Below are 18767 nucleotides of genomic sequence, written 5' to 3' on the forward strand. Positions count from 1 at the left end.
CGGTTCCCGCATTATTAACACCCAAGAAGGATGGTACATGGCGTATGTGTGTGGATAGCCGTGCAATCAACAAGATCACGGTGAAATATCGTTTCCTCATTCCCCGGTTGGATGACATGCTTGACTTAATGTCTGGAGCCACCATCTTCTCTAAGATTGATCTTAAGAGTGGCTACCATCAGATTCGCATCCGTCCTGGTGACGAATGGAAGACTGCTTTCAAGACGAAAGACGGATTGTATGAGTGGATGATCATGCCCTTTGGCTTGACTAACGCTCCGAGCACTTTTATGAGAGTGATGACTCAAGTACTCCGCCCCTTCACAGGAAAATTCTTGGTGGTGTACTTTGACGATATCCTTATTTACAGTAATTCTCGCGAGCAACACGTGGACCATCTGCGTCAAGTCTGTGCCGTGTTAAGAAAAGAGCAACTTTATGCCAATCCTAAGAAGTGCACTTTTCTTACACAACAAGTCATTTTTCTAGGATTCGTGGTCTCGTCTGAAGGAGTATCCGCCGACCCCGAAAAGATTAGAGCTATTGAAGAATGGCCCGAACCCAAGAACATTAGAGACGTTCGAAGCTTTCACAGACTCGCTACTTTTTATCGTCGGTTTATCAAGGGCTTCAGTACCATCATGGCCCCTATTACCGATTGCTTGAAGAAAGGTGAGTTCGAGTGGTCAAAAGCTGCTACCAAGGCATTCTAAGAGATCAAGCAAAGGATGTCGCAGGCTCCTGTTATGCGCCTGCCCGATTTTTCTAAAGTCTTCGAAATTGCGTGTGATGCCTCTGGTATTGGTATAGGTGGAGTCCTATCTCAAGAAGGACATCCCGTTGCTTACTTTAGTGAGAAGCTGAATGATACGAGGCAACGTTATTCCACCTATGATAAAGAGTTCTATGCGGCGATACAATCTCTTCGACACTGGCGTCACTATCTGCTACCACAAGAATTCGTCATATATTTTGACCACGAAGCTCTTCGATATATTCACTCTCAAAAGAAGTTGAACGCCAGACATGGTCGTTGGGTTGAGTTCCTCCAGGATTATACCTACACGATCAAACATAAAGCGGGAGTAGAAAACAAGGCCGCCGACGCACTCAGCCGCCGCATGCACCTCCTCTCCATTTTGAGTGCGGAAGTCACCGGCTTTGAGAAAGTTAAAGACCAATATGAATCGTGCCCTGATTTTAGCGAAGTTTATACTTTGCTGAATGATGGAGTGACCCGTGAGATTGATGGCTTTCTCCTGAAGGATGGATATTTGTTCCATTTTCGCAAGTTGTGTATTCCTAACACCTCGCTGAGAGAATTCTTAATTTGGGAACTACACGCTGGAGGCCTTGCAGGACATTTTGGGAATAACAAGACTGTCAAAGCAGTTGAATGTCGTTTCTATTGGCCAAGTATTAAACGTGACGTTGTTAGGCTAGTGGGTCGATGTCACACCTGTCAATTAGCTAAGCAACGTAAGCAGAACACTGGCCTGTACACCCCTCTTCCTATCCCAAATTGTCCCTGGCAAGATATCAGCATGGACTTCGTGTTAGGACTCCCAAAGACCATTAGAAAACACGATTCTGTCCTTGTTGTTGTGGACCGATTCTCCAAAATGGCCCACTTCATACCGTGCTCCAAAACATTTTGATGCTTCTCATGTAGCCAAGTTATACTTTAATGAAGTTGTTAAACTGCACGGGCTTCCGAAAACAATTGTGTCTGATAGGGACGTTAAATTTACTAGTTACTTCTGGAAAACCCTTTGGCACAAAATGGGAACTAAGCTTCAATTCTCGACAGCGTTTCATCCCCAAACCGATGGTCAGACTGAAGTAGTCAACAGGAGTTTAGGGAACCTATTGAGATCGCTAGTAGGCGAAAATCTTAGGGATTGGGATCAACATCTGCCTACTGCTGAATTTGCTTATAATAACTCTATTAATAGGTCTACAGGTGTCAGTCCAGCTGAAGTAGTGTATGGTTACAAACCTAGACAACCTATAGATCTTGTCCCCGTGTCTGCACATCACAGAGTATCTGAGTCAGCATCTGCATTTGCATCTCGCATTCATGACTTGCATAAAGACATCAGTATAAAGATCAATGATAGCAATACTAACTATAAAATGCGAGCAAATCTAAGAAGGAGGTTTAAAGAATTTAGTGTAGGCGATGGCGATTATGTGATGGTCCGGATACGTCCGGAACGGTTTCCTCCAGGAACTGTTAAAAAGTTACATGCACGAAGTGCAGGACCTTTTAAAATTCTCAGGAAAATTAATGATAATGCTTATGTTCTCGACCTTCCTGAAGGTTTTAATATTGGTTCGACTTTTAATATTGAAGATTTAGTAGAGTACAAAGGCCCACATTTTAACCCTGACAATCCACTGGTTGATGAGCCTACCCCTGAGCCTATTTCTGAGAGCTCCCCTTTACCTCCACTTCCCCAGATATCACCTACATATACAGCACATGACATTGATGCTATTATTGATGATAACATTGTTTCTACTAGCAATGGTGGTATCCGCAGGTATTTGGTTCGTTGGAAAAATAGACCTGAGTCTGATGATACTTGGCTCGATCGAGGTGATTTACAGAGGCTGGATCCAGATCTTCTTGAGCAGTATGATAGCCGCCTTGATTTACACTCGACAGGGTCGAGTTCTCTCCCACCTGGGGAGAATGATGAGGACATCCAGGCACGTGCACGGGACTTTCGCCGTGTTTATCAGCGTAGGAGACGACGTATTCCAGCCGCACATCAGATCGCAGGGATATGGTTTTGACAATTTAGAAATTTCAGTTATTTTTCAGTTAGTAGTTGAATTCAGATTAGAGTTGTTATTAGTTATTTAGTTGTTATTGGATAAGATTGAGAGAGATTAGATTGAGCTTTTAAATTCTGTAATAATCTCTATATAAACATGATTTGTAATCAGAGTTAGAATCAATGAATATTTTTTGAAAGTAATTGCAATTACCTGAGTGATTGAACGTGTGAAACGTGGGTGTGAAACCCTAGCCGCTCCCCTGTTCTTTCCCCTGCTCAAGCAACCGCCGCCCTCTCCCCTTTCCCCGCCGCCATCTCCTTCTCCGACGATTTCGACAGCAACCAATTCTCGTCGCTCTCGAACCTCCATCGCCCTGAACCCTTAGTCGTCGCGCCATCATCCACCATCGACGGAGCAGTTCCACCGCCGCTGCCATCTTCCCCAAAGTTCGGGGGGAAAAGCCCCGAACCCGAATCGACGCCTTCAGCCTCCGCCGCTCGACAACCACCGTCGAACTCCTCTTCCGACAGTGCCGCCTTCTACCGCGTCCCAGATTCGCCCCGTCGTCGCCCTACCCGACGAAGATCACCGCTTTCCTCGCCCTTGAGTCGTTTTCCCTCAGGTCGAAGTCGGGCAGACATCGGGTCTAGGGCTTTGAATTGATCCGGTCTTCACATTTGGGATTGATTTATTTTGGTTCAGATCATCTTATTTCATACTTGGGTCTGGTTTATTTTGGTTAGACTTGATTGGTTCAGTTGGACCAGACCTTGATATTAGACCCAATCTGCAGTGTTCTGACTTTTGACTCCGCAGTTCGTTAGTGTATGGCTGATCCTGACGCTGAAGACTACGACCTCGTGTTTGACCCAGAGACTGGTATTGTTGATTTGCAGCTTTCCTCGTGGTTCGATTATCGGACGTCCGAGAGTGTTCCTGAATACGTCGAACGCGTGACTCATCAGCTTGTAGACAGTGTGGAGAGCAGTTTGGGCATTAGTTCTTGGCACCGACGTTTTCATCCAGATACGCCGCTTCATCCTAATTACGTAGCTCTTGGAGGAGAACTTCCGCCACTCACATTTGGAGTTTTTACACCGCCTCCAGAGGATCCTCCCATCGAACCAGTCCAACCCGACGAAGGTTTAATTTTCTTACGCCCAAGTATTTTCGGAATTGCTATTGCGTGCATGTTATTCTCAATCTTAGTATCAATTGCGATTATGCTGTATCAGTTTGAATAGTGAGCGAGTGATTCTGTTGCTGAGTATTTTTGCTTATCTAAATATTACAAATTGAACTGTATTAAGAGAACAAATCATTACATTAATTATCAAAATAATTTTACAAAGGTTCAAACTTAGTACATTGTAACTTTTGCTTAAAAACCATCGTTCGCTTCATTTTATTCTTGAGCTTCCTGCCTAGATTGATCGCTGATTTGGTGAAACATTGTTGTCGCTGATCTTGCACCTGCATTCACATTGTTTCACATCACTTAATTTAGTTCTCATCTTGTTTAGAGAATAAATTATTTTTACTTGTGCTAAATTGTTGAGATCACGTTGTAATACACAAGGACACTTAGAGAAGTGGTTGGTGAGAGACGGAGTCATTTCCAAAAGGAGTGACGTCGGTAGTAAATCCTGGTGGGATGTTGTAATTCCGAGCACTTGAGGAAGGTGACACGGGCTAGGCCAACACTTAGAGGAATGTGTTGTGTATTGACAATTGTGAGAGTTGTAAACGTTTATCAGTGAGCGTTAAAAACCGATTGTATAGTTATTTTGTTGATTTAGTGGAGAATCTTCTCTAGGGTGAGGAGCGGAGAAGTAGGTCGAGGGTGACCAAACTTCGTGATCATATTGTTTGTTTGTGTTTGGCATTGACGTACTTTTCATTGTCTCATTGTTTATATCGCCTATTGCTCATTGTATATCCTTGCATATTTCATTGTATATCACATTGTTAGGATATATTAGTTAATAACTTTTATTTGGCATTAATATCGGATTAGATTAGCAACTACCCTATTTACTCCCCTTCTAGAGTACTTTTAGAAATTGGTACTATAGGGATATGTGGATGCAAACTTTTCTGGTGATCATGATATGAGGTAAAATACCATGGGGTATGTTTATACTTTAGCGTCAACAACAGTGAGCATGGTCTCACGATTACAGAAGATAGTGACGTTGTCCACGACTGAGGCAGAGTATGTCATAGTGACTGAAGCCAACAATGAGATAATTTGGTTGACCGGGGGTGCCTGGAAGAGTTGGTCTGAAACGAGGAAATGACGTTCTTTATTGTGATAACCAGAGTGTTATACACCTTGTCAAGAACCCAGTATATCATGCCAGAACGAAGCACATCGACGTGTGTTACCACTTCATACGCTCGCTGATAGAGGACGAGAAACTACAGTTGGAGAAGATTTTAGGGAGCCAAAATCCTACAGAGATGTTGATGAAAGCAGTAACCATCGAGAAACTGGAGTTGTGCGCAACTTCAGTTGGCCTTTACATGTAGGAGATGAGGGTGGAGCCACACTAGGAGGAGGTGGGATCACCAAGATTGATATTGATTGAAGAAAGAATTTTTCCGGGGAAGAGAAGATGCTTGTGAAGATGGCGGAAGTTCAGAAGAGCTTGTTGATGGAGGTTTGGTCTCCAAGTGGGAGATTTTTGGTTTTGGGGTGTGTGTAGACCGAAACCTGAGAACAAATCGACACGCAGGAAAAGCCTCTGGTCAGTCGACTGAAGGCTTGGATCAGTCGACCGAATCGACTGTAGGAAACAAGCCAGGAAATCACTCTCTGTTCAGTTGACTGATGGAGCTCATCAGTCGACTAGTAGAAGCTCATCATTCGACCGATGGGTGTTATCAGTCGACTACAAACATGCCCGAGCAACCTTGCAGAAACAATTGTTCTGGTCGGTCGACCGACGCATGTGCATTAGTCGACCGATAGCGGTTTTTTTAGGTTTCCTGATCTGTTTGGAAACCTGTTTGAGTTGGGATTATATTCCTTAAACGTTTTAGGGTTTGTAACACCCGAAAAAGAGGGTTTTTGTGAGCACTTTGATATCAGAGATCTTAGAGAGAGAGAGTGGCATATTGCGAGCATTGTAATCTTCTTTGATAATCAAGAAATTTTCTGGTGCGGCTCTCGAGGACGTAGGCACGTTTGCCGAACCTCGTTAAATCTGATGTTCTCTCTTTTGTTTATTCTTTTCTTGCAAATTTTATTTTTTTGTTGTGAGTTCTTGCTCGCTATTCTTTCGTCACAAGACCCGAAAGGGCACGAGTTGTCGTTGTTCAACCCCAACAGGTTGGAGGATGTGAAGACTACAACATAGAAAATGATGATCAAGGCCTAAAGGGTGCAGTCCACATAAGCAGACAATGCTCATCTAAACACTCCCAAAACCTAAGTGGGCAGCCTATGTACCGCCTAATTAGGCGCTAGTTAGGCGACAGACGCTAGTTAGGCGACCTAGGTACCTCCTAGGTCTAAGCGTACACCTAGACCGACTAGACGGATGCTTTTTAAAACAATGTCTCAGTTCTCCAGTCATACAGTGTATTTGTGGCGATTGAAAGGGTTTAGATAAAATGCATTTACTTGTTTATGATAAAAAATAATGGCTCCTATTACCGAACTTCTTTAGAAGTTAGGTTGTCATATTGGTAGAAATTACTGTTGTTTGCGCTTTACAAAGGTACACACAGCTTATCTTTACTAGTTTCCCTTCCCATGTATGCTTTGGTCTATATATGACCCTCTCTTATATCTGAAAATTTGAATTCTCTTTCTTCCTTATGTCATATTTTTGGAATCTGCCGACCATGTGTCTTGAACGAGGCCTTCGATTTATATTTTGGTTGCTTGGCAGAGAACCCTAATTCATATACCAAACTTTGATAGTTACTTAAATTGCAGTCTACCTAATGTAAACCTAAACCATTTTAGTTGTTTGATACATTGTCTTCCTTTGCTTACAAGATCCTTTAAAATATGAAGAATAATTCATTATAACAACTTGTGTACGCTATGAAATACTTTTTCATTCTTCTGCTGTTTGAATATGCATGCAGATCATACGAGGTGGTGGATTGATGAAGCTAGTGGACGAATCCATGGGGGTCATAATGAATACTCCAGAGGAAGTAAAAGAGAGTGATCAAAATGTCTCTGCTTTGCCCTCAAGTTTGTGGCGGCTGTTGGAATTTTCTCTCTTCATATTCTATTATGTGACATTGATAGCAATTTAAATTTGAAATTTAAAATTAACTACTTTGGTAGTTTTAAGATATAACTACATTGGGTAGTTATGAACTCCTTGATGGTGGGAGTTCTATAAAGGAAGTCACTTGTCCACACACAAATAAATGATAAATAAATGACCAATGAATGATCAATGAATAAAGTCCTGTGATAATAAGCCATCAATTTCGGTTTTGTGTTGTGGAGTGGACAAGGAAGAATAATTATCGGTAATTCGGTGTTTATTGGCCATCAATTTCGGTTTTGTGTTGTGGAGTGGACAAGGAAGAATAATTATCGGTAATTCGGTGTTTATTGCATTCAACAATGGAAGAAGGTATGCACAATGGACAAGGAAGAATAATTATCGGTAATTCGGTGTTTATTGCATTCAACAATGGAAGAAGGTATGCACAAATTCAATCTCGTTTTAGTATATGTAAACGAGTGTACGTTAATTTCTGTTAATCATGCTGTAAGATTTCTATCGGTGGCTGCATGGCCAACCACGTTTGATGTCGTAATTATGTTCCTCTGCGGGGTTGGGCCTATTCGCAAAAGCCACCAACATAATTCATGGTTATACATCCAACTCCACAGGTTCATCTTCCAACCCAATGCAAACTACTCAATGACACAAATTTCTGCAAGTTGGGTGTGATCACGATTCATGAGTGTAGCTTTCAGGTTATGAACACACATACATTCTCAAAGTAGCACTGGACAAGATGGTTGCTGATTGATGGAGTGTGCATCATAGAGTCAAAAAATGTAATACATCAGAATCTGCTGATTTAAAAGGCAGTTCAAAGTGCATCACATACATTATATATTGATAAGTTCCCTGATTCATCATGTCACATGCATATGGATCTAGCTCCTGAAGTTAACAGATATCTGGATGAAGTGACCATGATTTGATATGCAGTCTGTTATATTGGTTTGTGGATCGGTAATAGATTGGGCTCAGAACTGACAAGTAAAATTATTGGCAGTTATTAACTGAGCTGCTTTTTTTTTTTTTTTTTGCCTGGTGACTTTTGTGTTGGAATTGAGTTTCGAAAACCTTGAGTTTGGCATCGATGATGGTCGAGAATTTTATTGAAGATGCATAATTAAGATGGATAGTTTCCGCCTGTTCCACGCATAGGACAAATTAATCTCGATTATCAAACTTCCTTTTAACTTGTTATAGTCCTAATGCTTAGAGTGGGCTGAGTATAAAACTGTATCCCTCAACCCTCATTACAGATTCACAGTTTAGGTGCAGTGGGAAAGTCTTTAAGATAGCGCTAAGTCAAACAAAGTCCAACTAAGTTGCATGGAAACGGGCACGAGTACTGGTATGGGTGTGAGTGCGGGTACATGACACGGAAAAACTGTAAAATGTAGGGTACGGGGACACGACTATATATATATATATATATATATATATATATATATATATATATATACCCATTTCGTGGCCGCCGCGAGAGAGGAGATCCCCGCCGCGACCCCTCTGACCAGCTCTGAGCGAGATCGGTCCCGTCCTCGCCCATTTCGTCGCCGCCGCGAGATCCGTTCGTCCTCGCCCCAAATCGAAGCCGCCGCGAGTCCCCTCTGAGCCGCCGCCTTTTGAGTGCCTCCAGCCCCCCTTTCTGTGTGCGCCACCATCAGCCCCCCCTTCCCTCTCTCGAGCAAAAGGCAGCCACCAGTGACTACAGGGTTCTGTGTGAAACTTTGGCACTGAGGAGGTATTCATTTGTATGCATTGAACATTTCATTCGAATTTTTAACTTGTGAATCAGAGATATCAAGCTAATTTATACAGTAGCTCAGAGGTGTTAGACATGTTTATCTCTGTATAATAAGAATCTCCATTTATAGATTTCAGAATTGTTTGCCTTTTGTGGAGTGGAAATGTTTTAGGAGTGGAAAATGTTTTAGGAAGAGTGGCGTCTGAAACTGTTTTCAATGAAATGATGCAAGTAGTAAATGGAGGAAAATGTTTTAGGAATCATGATTGAAATATTAAGGATGTAAATGAAGTCAAATCTTGATAATATAGATTACAGAAACTACCAATATTACAGAAACTACTAATATTTTCTGTTAACTGCTGGCTGTGAAGACAGAAAGTAAAGCATGAAAGATGTAATTAACATATAACATTATTCTTGTGTAATTAATGCTATTTTTGGTTATCTATGTAGATTTGGATTGTTTGACCCGTGTTTATATATATATAATTATGATCATGACCAATATTTTCTGTATCAATCTTTAATTTTTCACCATTACATCCTTAGTTTTGAAGCAACATTGAACATAATGTTTGGAATTGGTTTTCTTCTTTATAGGAGTTCGGAATGGAGGAAACAAATTCAACCAGTGTAGAGTTCGGAATGGAGGAAACAAATTCAACTAGTGTAAATGCTCCTAAACCACTTATGGGAATGAAGTTTAATAGTTATGAAGAAGCTTATAACTATTAGAACTCATATGCATTGTTGATGGGTTTTGGAATAAGAAAGAGCACGGTGAATTACTCTCGCAAGACTAGAGAAGTGGTAGACAGAAAGTTTGTTTGTGATAAGGAGGGCTATAAATCTAATAAAGACAAGATGGAGATTCATCTTCGGCGAGAGACTCGGGTGGGATGTAAAGCAATGATGCGAGTGAAAATATTGCAGGACAAATTGTGGGAGGTCACAGGGTTTGTTGAAGAACATACAAATCATGTGTTGAGTAGTCCAGACAAAGCAAAAATGCACAGATCACATCAACAATTTCATAAAACCCAAAGATGTAAAAAACTTATTGATAGCCTGCGTGAAGAAGGTATGCCTCCTTCCACTATTTCTCGCGTCATCAATGCAACTAATGGAAGAGAAGGTGAATTAGTGACATTACAACAATGCATTGATCATATCAGAACCCAAAGAGTCAATAATATTGGTCATGAATGCATATCTATCATTCGACATTTTCAGAGTGCGACAGCGAATGATCCAGAATTTTACTTTGTAATAGAAGTAGACAGTAGTGGACAAATGAGGAGTGTTTTCTGGGCCGATGGAAGATCAAGAGCATCTTATTTGAAATTCAGTGATGTTATTGTGTTTGATGTGACATACAGAACTAATAAGTTCAGTCTTCTATTTGCTCCATTTACTGGTGTAAATCAACATAGGCAGTCCACTTTACTTGGTTGTGCATTATTAGCCGATGAACAGGAAGATATCTTTGTTTGGTTATTTGAAGAATGGCTGAAATGCATGCATGGCATTGAACCAGATGCTATTATAACAGATCAGGATAGGGCAATGTGTAATGCTATTCACTCAGTTTTTCCAACGACAAGACACCGTTATTGCTATTGGCACATGCAAAAGCATATTATTGATCATTTGCCTACTTTGGTATCTCGTTATGGTGAACAGTTTCAAAGGTATTGGGGCTTGTGGTGCAATAGTTCTTTAATTGAACAATATGAAGGATATTGGGTTGAGATGAAAGAGAAGTTTGATATAAATGAAGAAGGGGAGGGATGGTTGCAAACAGTTTACAACTGCAGAGAACACTGGGTGCCGTATTATCTGAAGGATACTTTTTTTGCTGGAATGAGATCGAGCCAAAGGAGTGAAAGTATTAATGCATTTTTTGATGGGTATGTTAACTCACAGACTCAATTACACGAGTTTGTGACACAATATGAAAAAGCAGTAACTCATCGTCGCTTAAGTGAAGCCCATGAAGATTTCAAGAGTCTGAATTGAGGTCCAAGCTGGAGAAATGTATACACGCAATATGTTTGATGTGTTCCAAACTGAATTCAAAGTATTTGGTACAGAGTTTTGTGAAGAATTGAGAAAAGATGGAGACATTGTTGAATACAAAGTCTGTAAGTTTACAGATAGAGGAAAATGGGAGGTGGTTACTTATGAGCAATCTAGTCAGATGCAATTTCGTTGTACTTGTGCTTTGTTTGAAACTAATGGTGTTGTATGTAGACATATATTATCGCTAATGATGGCTAGGCAAATGGATTCATTACCCGACCATTACATCCTTCACCGTTGGACTATACATGCTCGACATCGTAACATTGGGGTTGGCAACATTATATATGGAAGAAACATCACAAGTTGTGAAGAGAAGATTAATTTATTGAAATCTTGGGCCTTAAGAGCAAAATTCAATAATGCGCTCGAGCTTGCATTTGCTTCAGAAGAGAAGATGCAAAATCTAGATGATGTGCTAACAAAATTTATAGAACCACTGTAAGAAGAAGTTGGAGCACATTCCTCAAATCAAGATCAAATGGTGGACACTCAAATATCCGCACACATCTCACATACAATGGAGCACATTCCTCAGATTACAGTTCGTGATCCTGATAGAGCTGCACCAGTCAGGTTTAGAACAAGCACAAGAAAAGAAAGAAAGGAAGAAACGTATATGTAGCAGATGTGGTGAGCTCGGGCATTATAGAACTAGCTGTAAAGTCAACTTGCCAAGGTATAGTTAATATTTTTTCATGAAAGTTCACCTCTTAATAATTTTTGCCTTGGTACAATTATATGATTAATTTGTCATGTGATTTGCAGCTAAACGAAAATATGTCTGGATTCTTCAAACTCCACATGCATGGATTTGTTCATGTAAGTATGTCGGAATTTGTTCCCTTTTTGCGACGGTCATATGGTAGCCGCGTTAATGTTCAATTTAGTTTTCCAATATCATATATAGCATTACCCTCCACTTAGATATCACAACTTATTAAGAGGGGCATATTGCCGTATTCTAGTAACTGTTACTTTTCTGTAAAAAAAAGAGAGAACAGATGGAAAGAGAGAGAATGAAATCATATGGTTGCATCTTCAATTGTGTATAAATTAATTCCATACCCCCAGGGAGCTTGTTCTCTGTCCCAACGCCTTATCTTCAAGTAATACAAATTCCAGGATTAAGACTGCACTATCATTTATTATTTCAAAGAATGATAACAATAAATAAAAGTTTGGCAGCCTGGCCAATGAACATAACTTAATTATACCATCACCTGCATCGAGATATAAGTTAGATTTTGGTAGCAATCAGAAAAGTTAAAAGAGGGATAAAATTAAGAGACAGGAGCTTATACCAAACTTGACATTATTGAGGTTACAGCTGAGTTTGGCTGTTGCCTTACTCATTAGAAGTTGTGATAGTTGCTTCCTTTTTCAGCTTGTGGTTATTGTCGTATGATACGTGTCTTATTTTTTTTCTGTTGTTCCCTTATTGTCGTATGCAGGAAGATGATGAATAGAACTGAGACTAGCAAAGAGAACATCCAAGTAGCTTAGCTGTGTGTGCTTATATCTTACTATTTGGAGCCTGAAAGTGGAGGACAATGAGTTGTAACTTTTTCTGTTTTGAGACAAGAAAATGTTCAAATTTGTGAGAGTTCTTGGATGTATTATATTATGGTCGATACATTTGTGCTGCATATGTGTTTATCATTTGCTATTAAGTGCTGTATCTAATTTCCAAACGTCGTTTTTAAGTGAGTTATTATCGTTCATGTATTATATTATTGTTCATGTTTAACAAAATTGTGAATGCTGTCCACCTTATTTGCAATTAAAAACATGGCAGCAAACTCACAAAGAAGATCTATATAATATGCATCATTCAGCATTGGAAGCCGACCAACTCCATCAATGTCATCTGATCTTGGTCTTTGAGCTCTTTTAGACTAAAAATTATTTTATGTTCAACCAAAGAATTTAATTGGGATATTTTGGAGATTTCTTTTGAAATACAGAAGACTCACAGAAAATTTTGTCATATTCAGTAGTTTACTGCAAATGACAGCAATTTGAGGCTTCACAAATTAAGCTATGATGTCCAGTGAAAACTTATATACTGGAAGAAAGCTGAAAATAACATGATCTTAGTAGAACCAGTACATCATATATCGATACCAAGAACTCTGTTAAAGAAAGTTATATTACATGAGAATAATGCAACAAGCACACATGCCAGTGCGCGCACACAGACACAAGAGAATCCTTGTATGTTCACACAGGAAAATGCATGTGTATGAATGAAGTAGAAAATGTATACACAAAAAGTAGTATTCTTGATAATCAGCACTCGATCTTAAGGATGTGCCATTGGTGGAAAGGGTCGGATAAGACTCTACAAGTAGTCTGTAGAATAATATAATGCATTGCCATGTCTCCTGTAGTTCTGTAGAATAATATAATAGCTTCAACTTATAATAAGCACAAATCCAATAACATCAAACTGATAACATTATTATTTACAAAGTACTAACTGATAACAAATCCAATAATACGTTCTCACACCCTACTTAGCACAAATCCAATAAAAATACCAACTAAAAGAACAAATATAATAAGCTTCAACAAATCCATAATATCAATCTCAATCTTTCTCTTTTCCTGCACTTCTCCACTTGACACGGCTCTTGAAAATTGCGGCGTCGCGCTCCACTGCTTCATCTGACCTTCAAACTCCTCTTCATCAGATACCCATTTGAAGAATCCACAATTACTCACTTTCCAATTAGCGCATCCAAAAAACAATCGACCAGGGTTCCTCTTAGTTCCAGATCTGGAGAGTATAGCCCTCATTCCACAATACCACAACAGTACATGACGATTGCTTGAAGATGACTCCATGCTACACGGCTTCATATATAAAAGTTTGCATATTCATAGCAAATGGTGAATAATAATTGGCAAAATAATAAAAACACACTCAGATGGCAAAATAATACCTGATGCTTATTTATTTCTTTTTCTCTGTGTACACTTGTGCGTCCATGCATGTGTGCTTTTAGTTTTATGTGCAGGTGTGAACTAGTTCGCTTTATATTTGTTAGACACCTTCCTGTTATGTAGTCTTCATATTACTGACACCATTTGAACACATTATTTCATTAATGAGACTGATTTGTGCTGGTTAGTTCATTTTTCTTAGCATCCTCATCATTCTAATACTGTAAACACACATAGATATATTTTTCTTTTCCAAATTTGCTTGTTAGTTCTAAAACAATGCAACAAGCACACATGCCACTCCTAAAACATTTTCCACTCCTAAAACATTTCCACTCCACAAAAGGCAAACAATTCTGAATTCTATAAATGGAGATTCTTGTTTACAAGAACTTCTTCATATTTGTGTTTGCTAGGTTTCATATTTGTTAGATGCTCTCGACTCTAAAGACAAACAGTTTTACTTGTTCACAGCCAGCAGTTAACAAAAAATGAAGCTTACAGATTTTAATATCCAATTCCGAAACGATAGCATGGGTGATGCAAACGAATTTAAAAACAAACGAAATCACTGCAGAGCTGCATGATGCAAACTAAATCATAACTCAGTTCAAAACAAATATCATCCATCTCCAAAAAATCATCACCAAAAAAATTCATCCATCTCCAATTTTAGCACAATCCAAACATAGGGATCGTGGGAGAGATCGAGAGAGATGGGTAGGGTTTTTACCTGCGTCGGCGTCGAGAGAGAGAGAGAGAGAGAGAGAGAGGAGGAAGCGTCTTCGACGGGGCTTCGGCGTCGAAGACTCGAGAACTCGTGAGCGCATTTGGGGAAGCGGCGCTCTGTTGCAGGAGGAGGGCTGATGTCGTGGTGTCTTTGGGGAACGACGAAGGAGAGCTGATCTCGTCGGAGGAGAAAGCAGCGGCGTCGAAGGCTCGAGATCTCGTGGTGTCGAGGGCTGATGTCGTCGGAGGAGAGCTGATCTCGTCGGAGGAGAAAGCAGCGGATTTGGGGATCTCGTCGGAGGAGAAAGCAGCTGATCTCGTCGGAATTGGAAATGTAGGTGAGATGAGCGGATTTGGGGAAATTTTTGAAGTCACGAGTTGATATTTTGGGGGAGAGAGAGAGCGGTCACGGGGCAATAAATTTCAGGAGAGAGAATGGTCACGAACAACGAGTTCACGGAAGAAAAAGTGACTTTTTTTGCAATAAAGCCCCTGCAGCGCACAGAGACGGTGAACTGGCAGCTTACCTACAGTTTTCTCTCTCTCTCTCTCTCTATATATATATATATATATATATATATATATATATAATATAGTTTTAAACTTGGGTATGGACTGAAACGAATCTGACCCGTATCTCATTAGTTTTAAAAGACGGATGTGAAGTGTAAGCTCTACGTCCAGGAAGTCTTTGACAAGTGTTTTAAATTAACACATATATCATATAATTAAGTACATGTTGTAATAAATGCATGCATATATTCAAGAAGTGTCCATGAAGTTTGGGTACGGGAAAGTATTGGGTACGGGTACGGCTTCATTATAGAAGTACCCGGGTAACATAGAAGTCCAAAGACCACCGGCACACAGTTAAAGCAGATTTAGAGAAAAAAATCAGCTATAGATAAGACATGTTTCGGGCCAGAAAAGGGTGTTCGACTTATGGTGACATGTTAGAATATAAGCTTATATCTCCAACTCATATCACAACTTCGAAATTTTGGTATATAGTAAAAAGGGCTTGAAGAGAAATCAAGCGCCTCACAGTACATATGCTTAAGTTTCTGGGGCTTTGCCATTGAAGGCATCTCCTGATGCATATTTATTGACACGTGCATGTTTTTGCCATTCTTACTATAATATCACTGGATATAAGATGAATGTCCGAGGTTGTTCCGTGAGCATCTCCAAGTGATAGTGACATGGGCCGACTAAATCTAGTTGAAGTGATGCAGATCGACAGCAAAATTTCATAATAATATTAATATTGTCATGCTTATCATCATTAATTATTACTGTTGAGATGATCCTTATCATTATTAACAGCATAAAATTAGCGCTTTCCAATCCAATTTGTTTGGGATTTCATGATCCATCTAAATTAACTGGACTATTTGCTACTTGACAAAGAAAACTGCTATATGTATATTCCAATTTAATGATAAGATATGCTTGTCGAGCCTCTAGATATCAAACGAAATAAAATGACCTGGTTACATGCATTATATAGGCAGAAAGCGAAGGTAATGATCGCCTAGGTAAATTTTTCGGTGATTGTTCACTTAATCCAAAAAAAAAAAAAAAAAAAGGATAATCTTGATGTGAACATGTCACCTAATCTGATTCCAAATCTCATTTTTTAGCATTATATGAATTTTCAATTAGCAATATTCCAAGCTGATGATGTACGAAGAAACTATGCAGATCGAACTAATAATCTTCAACCTACGAGTCCTTCAACGTGAAAGATATTGTTCGAATCTAGATTTTTGCTATTATTCTCTGCAATATATATTATGCATGTACGTGGCGAATATTGTTGGGGATGCACAACCCCCCTGATGCGATTTGGAAATAGAGATTTAGGAGAGAAGAGAGAAAATCAAACAAACTCAAACACACAAGATTTACGTGGTTCGCTTCTCAATGTGAGAAACTACGTCCACGGTCATCGCAGGAGAAAAATTCACTATTTTTCGTCTCAATACATCATGCCCTAATCAACCCTTTTATAGACTTAAGGGTTTAACAACTAAAAAAGGAAACAGATCAAAACAGGTCAAAAATTCGAATCTGGGCCGAAACCCGACTCGCGGTCGACCGTCGCACCATGCGCGGTCGACCGCGATGCAGTTCTGGCGGTCGACCGCAGCGCCATGCTCGGTCGACCGCGACGAAGACAGAAAGCTGGGTTGCTCTCTGGACTTTGAGCGGTCGACCGCTGCGCCACCTTCGGTCGACCGCGACAAGTTTCTGGCCTGTGCACCCAGCTGTGCACATAGGCGGTCGACCACCGCGCCCTGCTCGGTCGACCGCGATGCAGAAAAATGCCTCCTTCGTCGTTTTGCTTGAACTTCGCCATCGTCGATCCTGTTCATCCTGTTCCAACTTTGTTCCTCTTCATTCTGAAGTGTAGGGCATGCCTGATAATTAGGCTTCACATATCCTAACAATCTCCTACTTGGAGACTAACTATCAATCTCTTTCAGCTCTCTCTGCGGCGACAACCTCCATATCATCAAGTGCTGAGGCCAACTGAAGTTGAGCACAACTTCAATTTCTCTGTAGTGACAACCTTGGTAAGCATATCAGCTGGATTCTTGCTTCCTTGAATCTTCACAAGTTCCAACATGTCCTCGTCCAACGCTGATCTTATGAAGTGGTAGAGGACCTGTATGTGTTTGGTTCTTGCATGAAAAGCGAGATTCTTTGCCAAATGAATTGCGCTCTGGCTATCACAATGTAAGACACTCTTCTCACTCTTCTGTCCCAACTCCTCCAAGAAACCCTGTAACCAAATCATCTCCTTGCTTGCCTCTGTCACAACAACATATTCAGCCTCTGTCGTTGATAAAGCAACGATCTTCTGCAACTGAGAAACCCAACTAATAGCTGTAGAGCCCAAAGTGAATACATATCCTGTAGTGCTCCTTCTCTGGTCTATCTCACCAGCATAGTCTGCGTCAACAAAACCCTGCAGAACTAACTTGCCTCTTCTGAAGCATAAACAATCTTCTATTGTACCTCGCAGGTATCTCAGAATCCACTTTACTGCTTCCCAGTGCTGCTCTCCTGGATCTGACATGAATCTGCTCACAGCTCCCACTGCATGGGCAATGTCAGGTCTCGTGCATACCATGGCGTACATAAGGCTTCTAATGGCTGAAGCATATGGAACCTTAGCCATGTAGTCTTTCTCTTCATCAGTCTCGGGACACTGCTCCTTAGTCAGTTTGAAATGACTAGCTAACGGTGTGTTAACGGCCTTAGCACCGCTCATCCCGAACCTCTCAAGCACCCGTCGAATATACTCGGCCTGAGATAGTCGTAGTGTGCCTAAGAGTTTGTCTCTGCTAATCTTCATTCCCAATATCTGCTTCGCTGCGCCTAGGTCCTTCATGTCAAACTCACTCGACAGCTGCTTCTTCAGCTTCTTGATCTCTCTCATATCTGAACCGGCTACAAGCATGTCGTCGACATATAGGAGCAGGATGATGTAACTTTTGTCAAACTCTTTGACGAAACAGTAATGATCAGTATTGCACCTGGAGTAACCGTTTCTGTGCATGAATCCATCGAACTTTTTGTATCATTGCCTTGGAGCTTGTTTTAGGCCGTACAAGCTCTTCTTCAATCTACATACCATCTTCTCTTTTCCCTTCTGAGTAAACCCCTCTGGCTGCTGCATATATATCTCTTCCTCTAGATCACCGTGGAGGAAAGCTGTCTTTACATCTAGCTGCTCGAGATGTAGATCTTCAGCTGCAACAATACTCAGGACTGTTCTGATGGTAGTTAGTTTGACTACTGGAGAGAAGATCTCTGTGTAATCAACTCCTTCTCTCTGCTGAAATCCTTTAACCACCAATCTGGCCTTGTATCTCTTGGAACCATCATGTTCCTCTTTGATTCTGTACACCCATTTATTGCTCAAGGCCTTTTTCCCCGTTGGTTGCTTCGCAAGTTCCCATGTCTTGTTGGTGTTCAAAGATTTTATTTCATCTTTCATGGCGAGCTCCCACTTGCTCGCATCATCTACTCGAAGGGCCTCATCATAACTTTCTGACTCTCCACCGTCACTCAATAATAGGTAGTTAAGATGAGCTCTGGGCTGTAGTGATGGATACTTTGGATTGGGCTTGGGGACTCTAGCTGACCGCCTCAACTCTCTGACGGGCGAAATAGTCTCTCCATCTTCATCTGCCCCC

At 40.5% G+C, this 18767-nt stretch overlaps 1 protein-coding gene across 1 annotated transcript; it reads right to left on the reverse strand.

The window, feature by feature from the left end:
• On the reverse strand, positions 13390-13731 carry LOC109826890. Its single transcript, XM_020393907.1, has one exon. The coding sequence runs from the start codon at positions 13729-13731 to the stop codon at positions 13390-13392; it is 342 nt and encodes a 113-aa protein (XP_020249496.1).

The sequence above is a fragment of the Asparagus officinalis genome, chromosome 10 (genome assembly GCF_001876935.1).
Source record: "Asparagus officinalis chromosome 10, Aspof.V1, whole genome shotgun sequence".
Taxonomy (NCBI): domain Eukaryota; kingdom Viridiplantae; phylum Streptophyta; class Magnoliopsida; order Asparagales; family Asparagaceae; genus Asparagus; species Asparagus officinalis.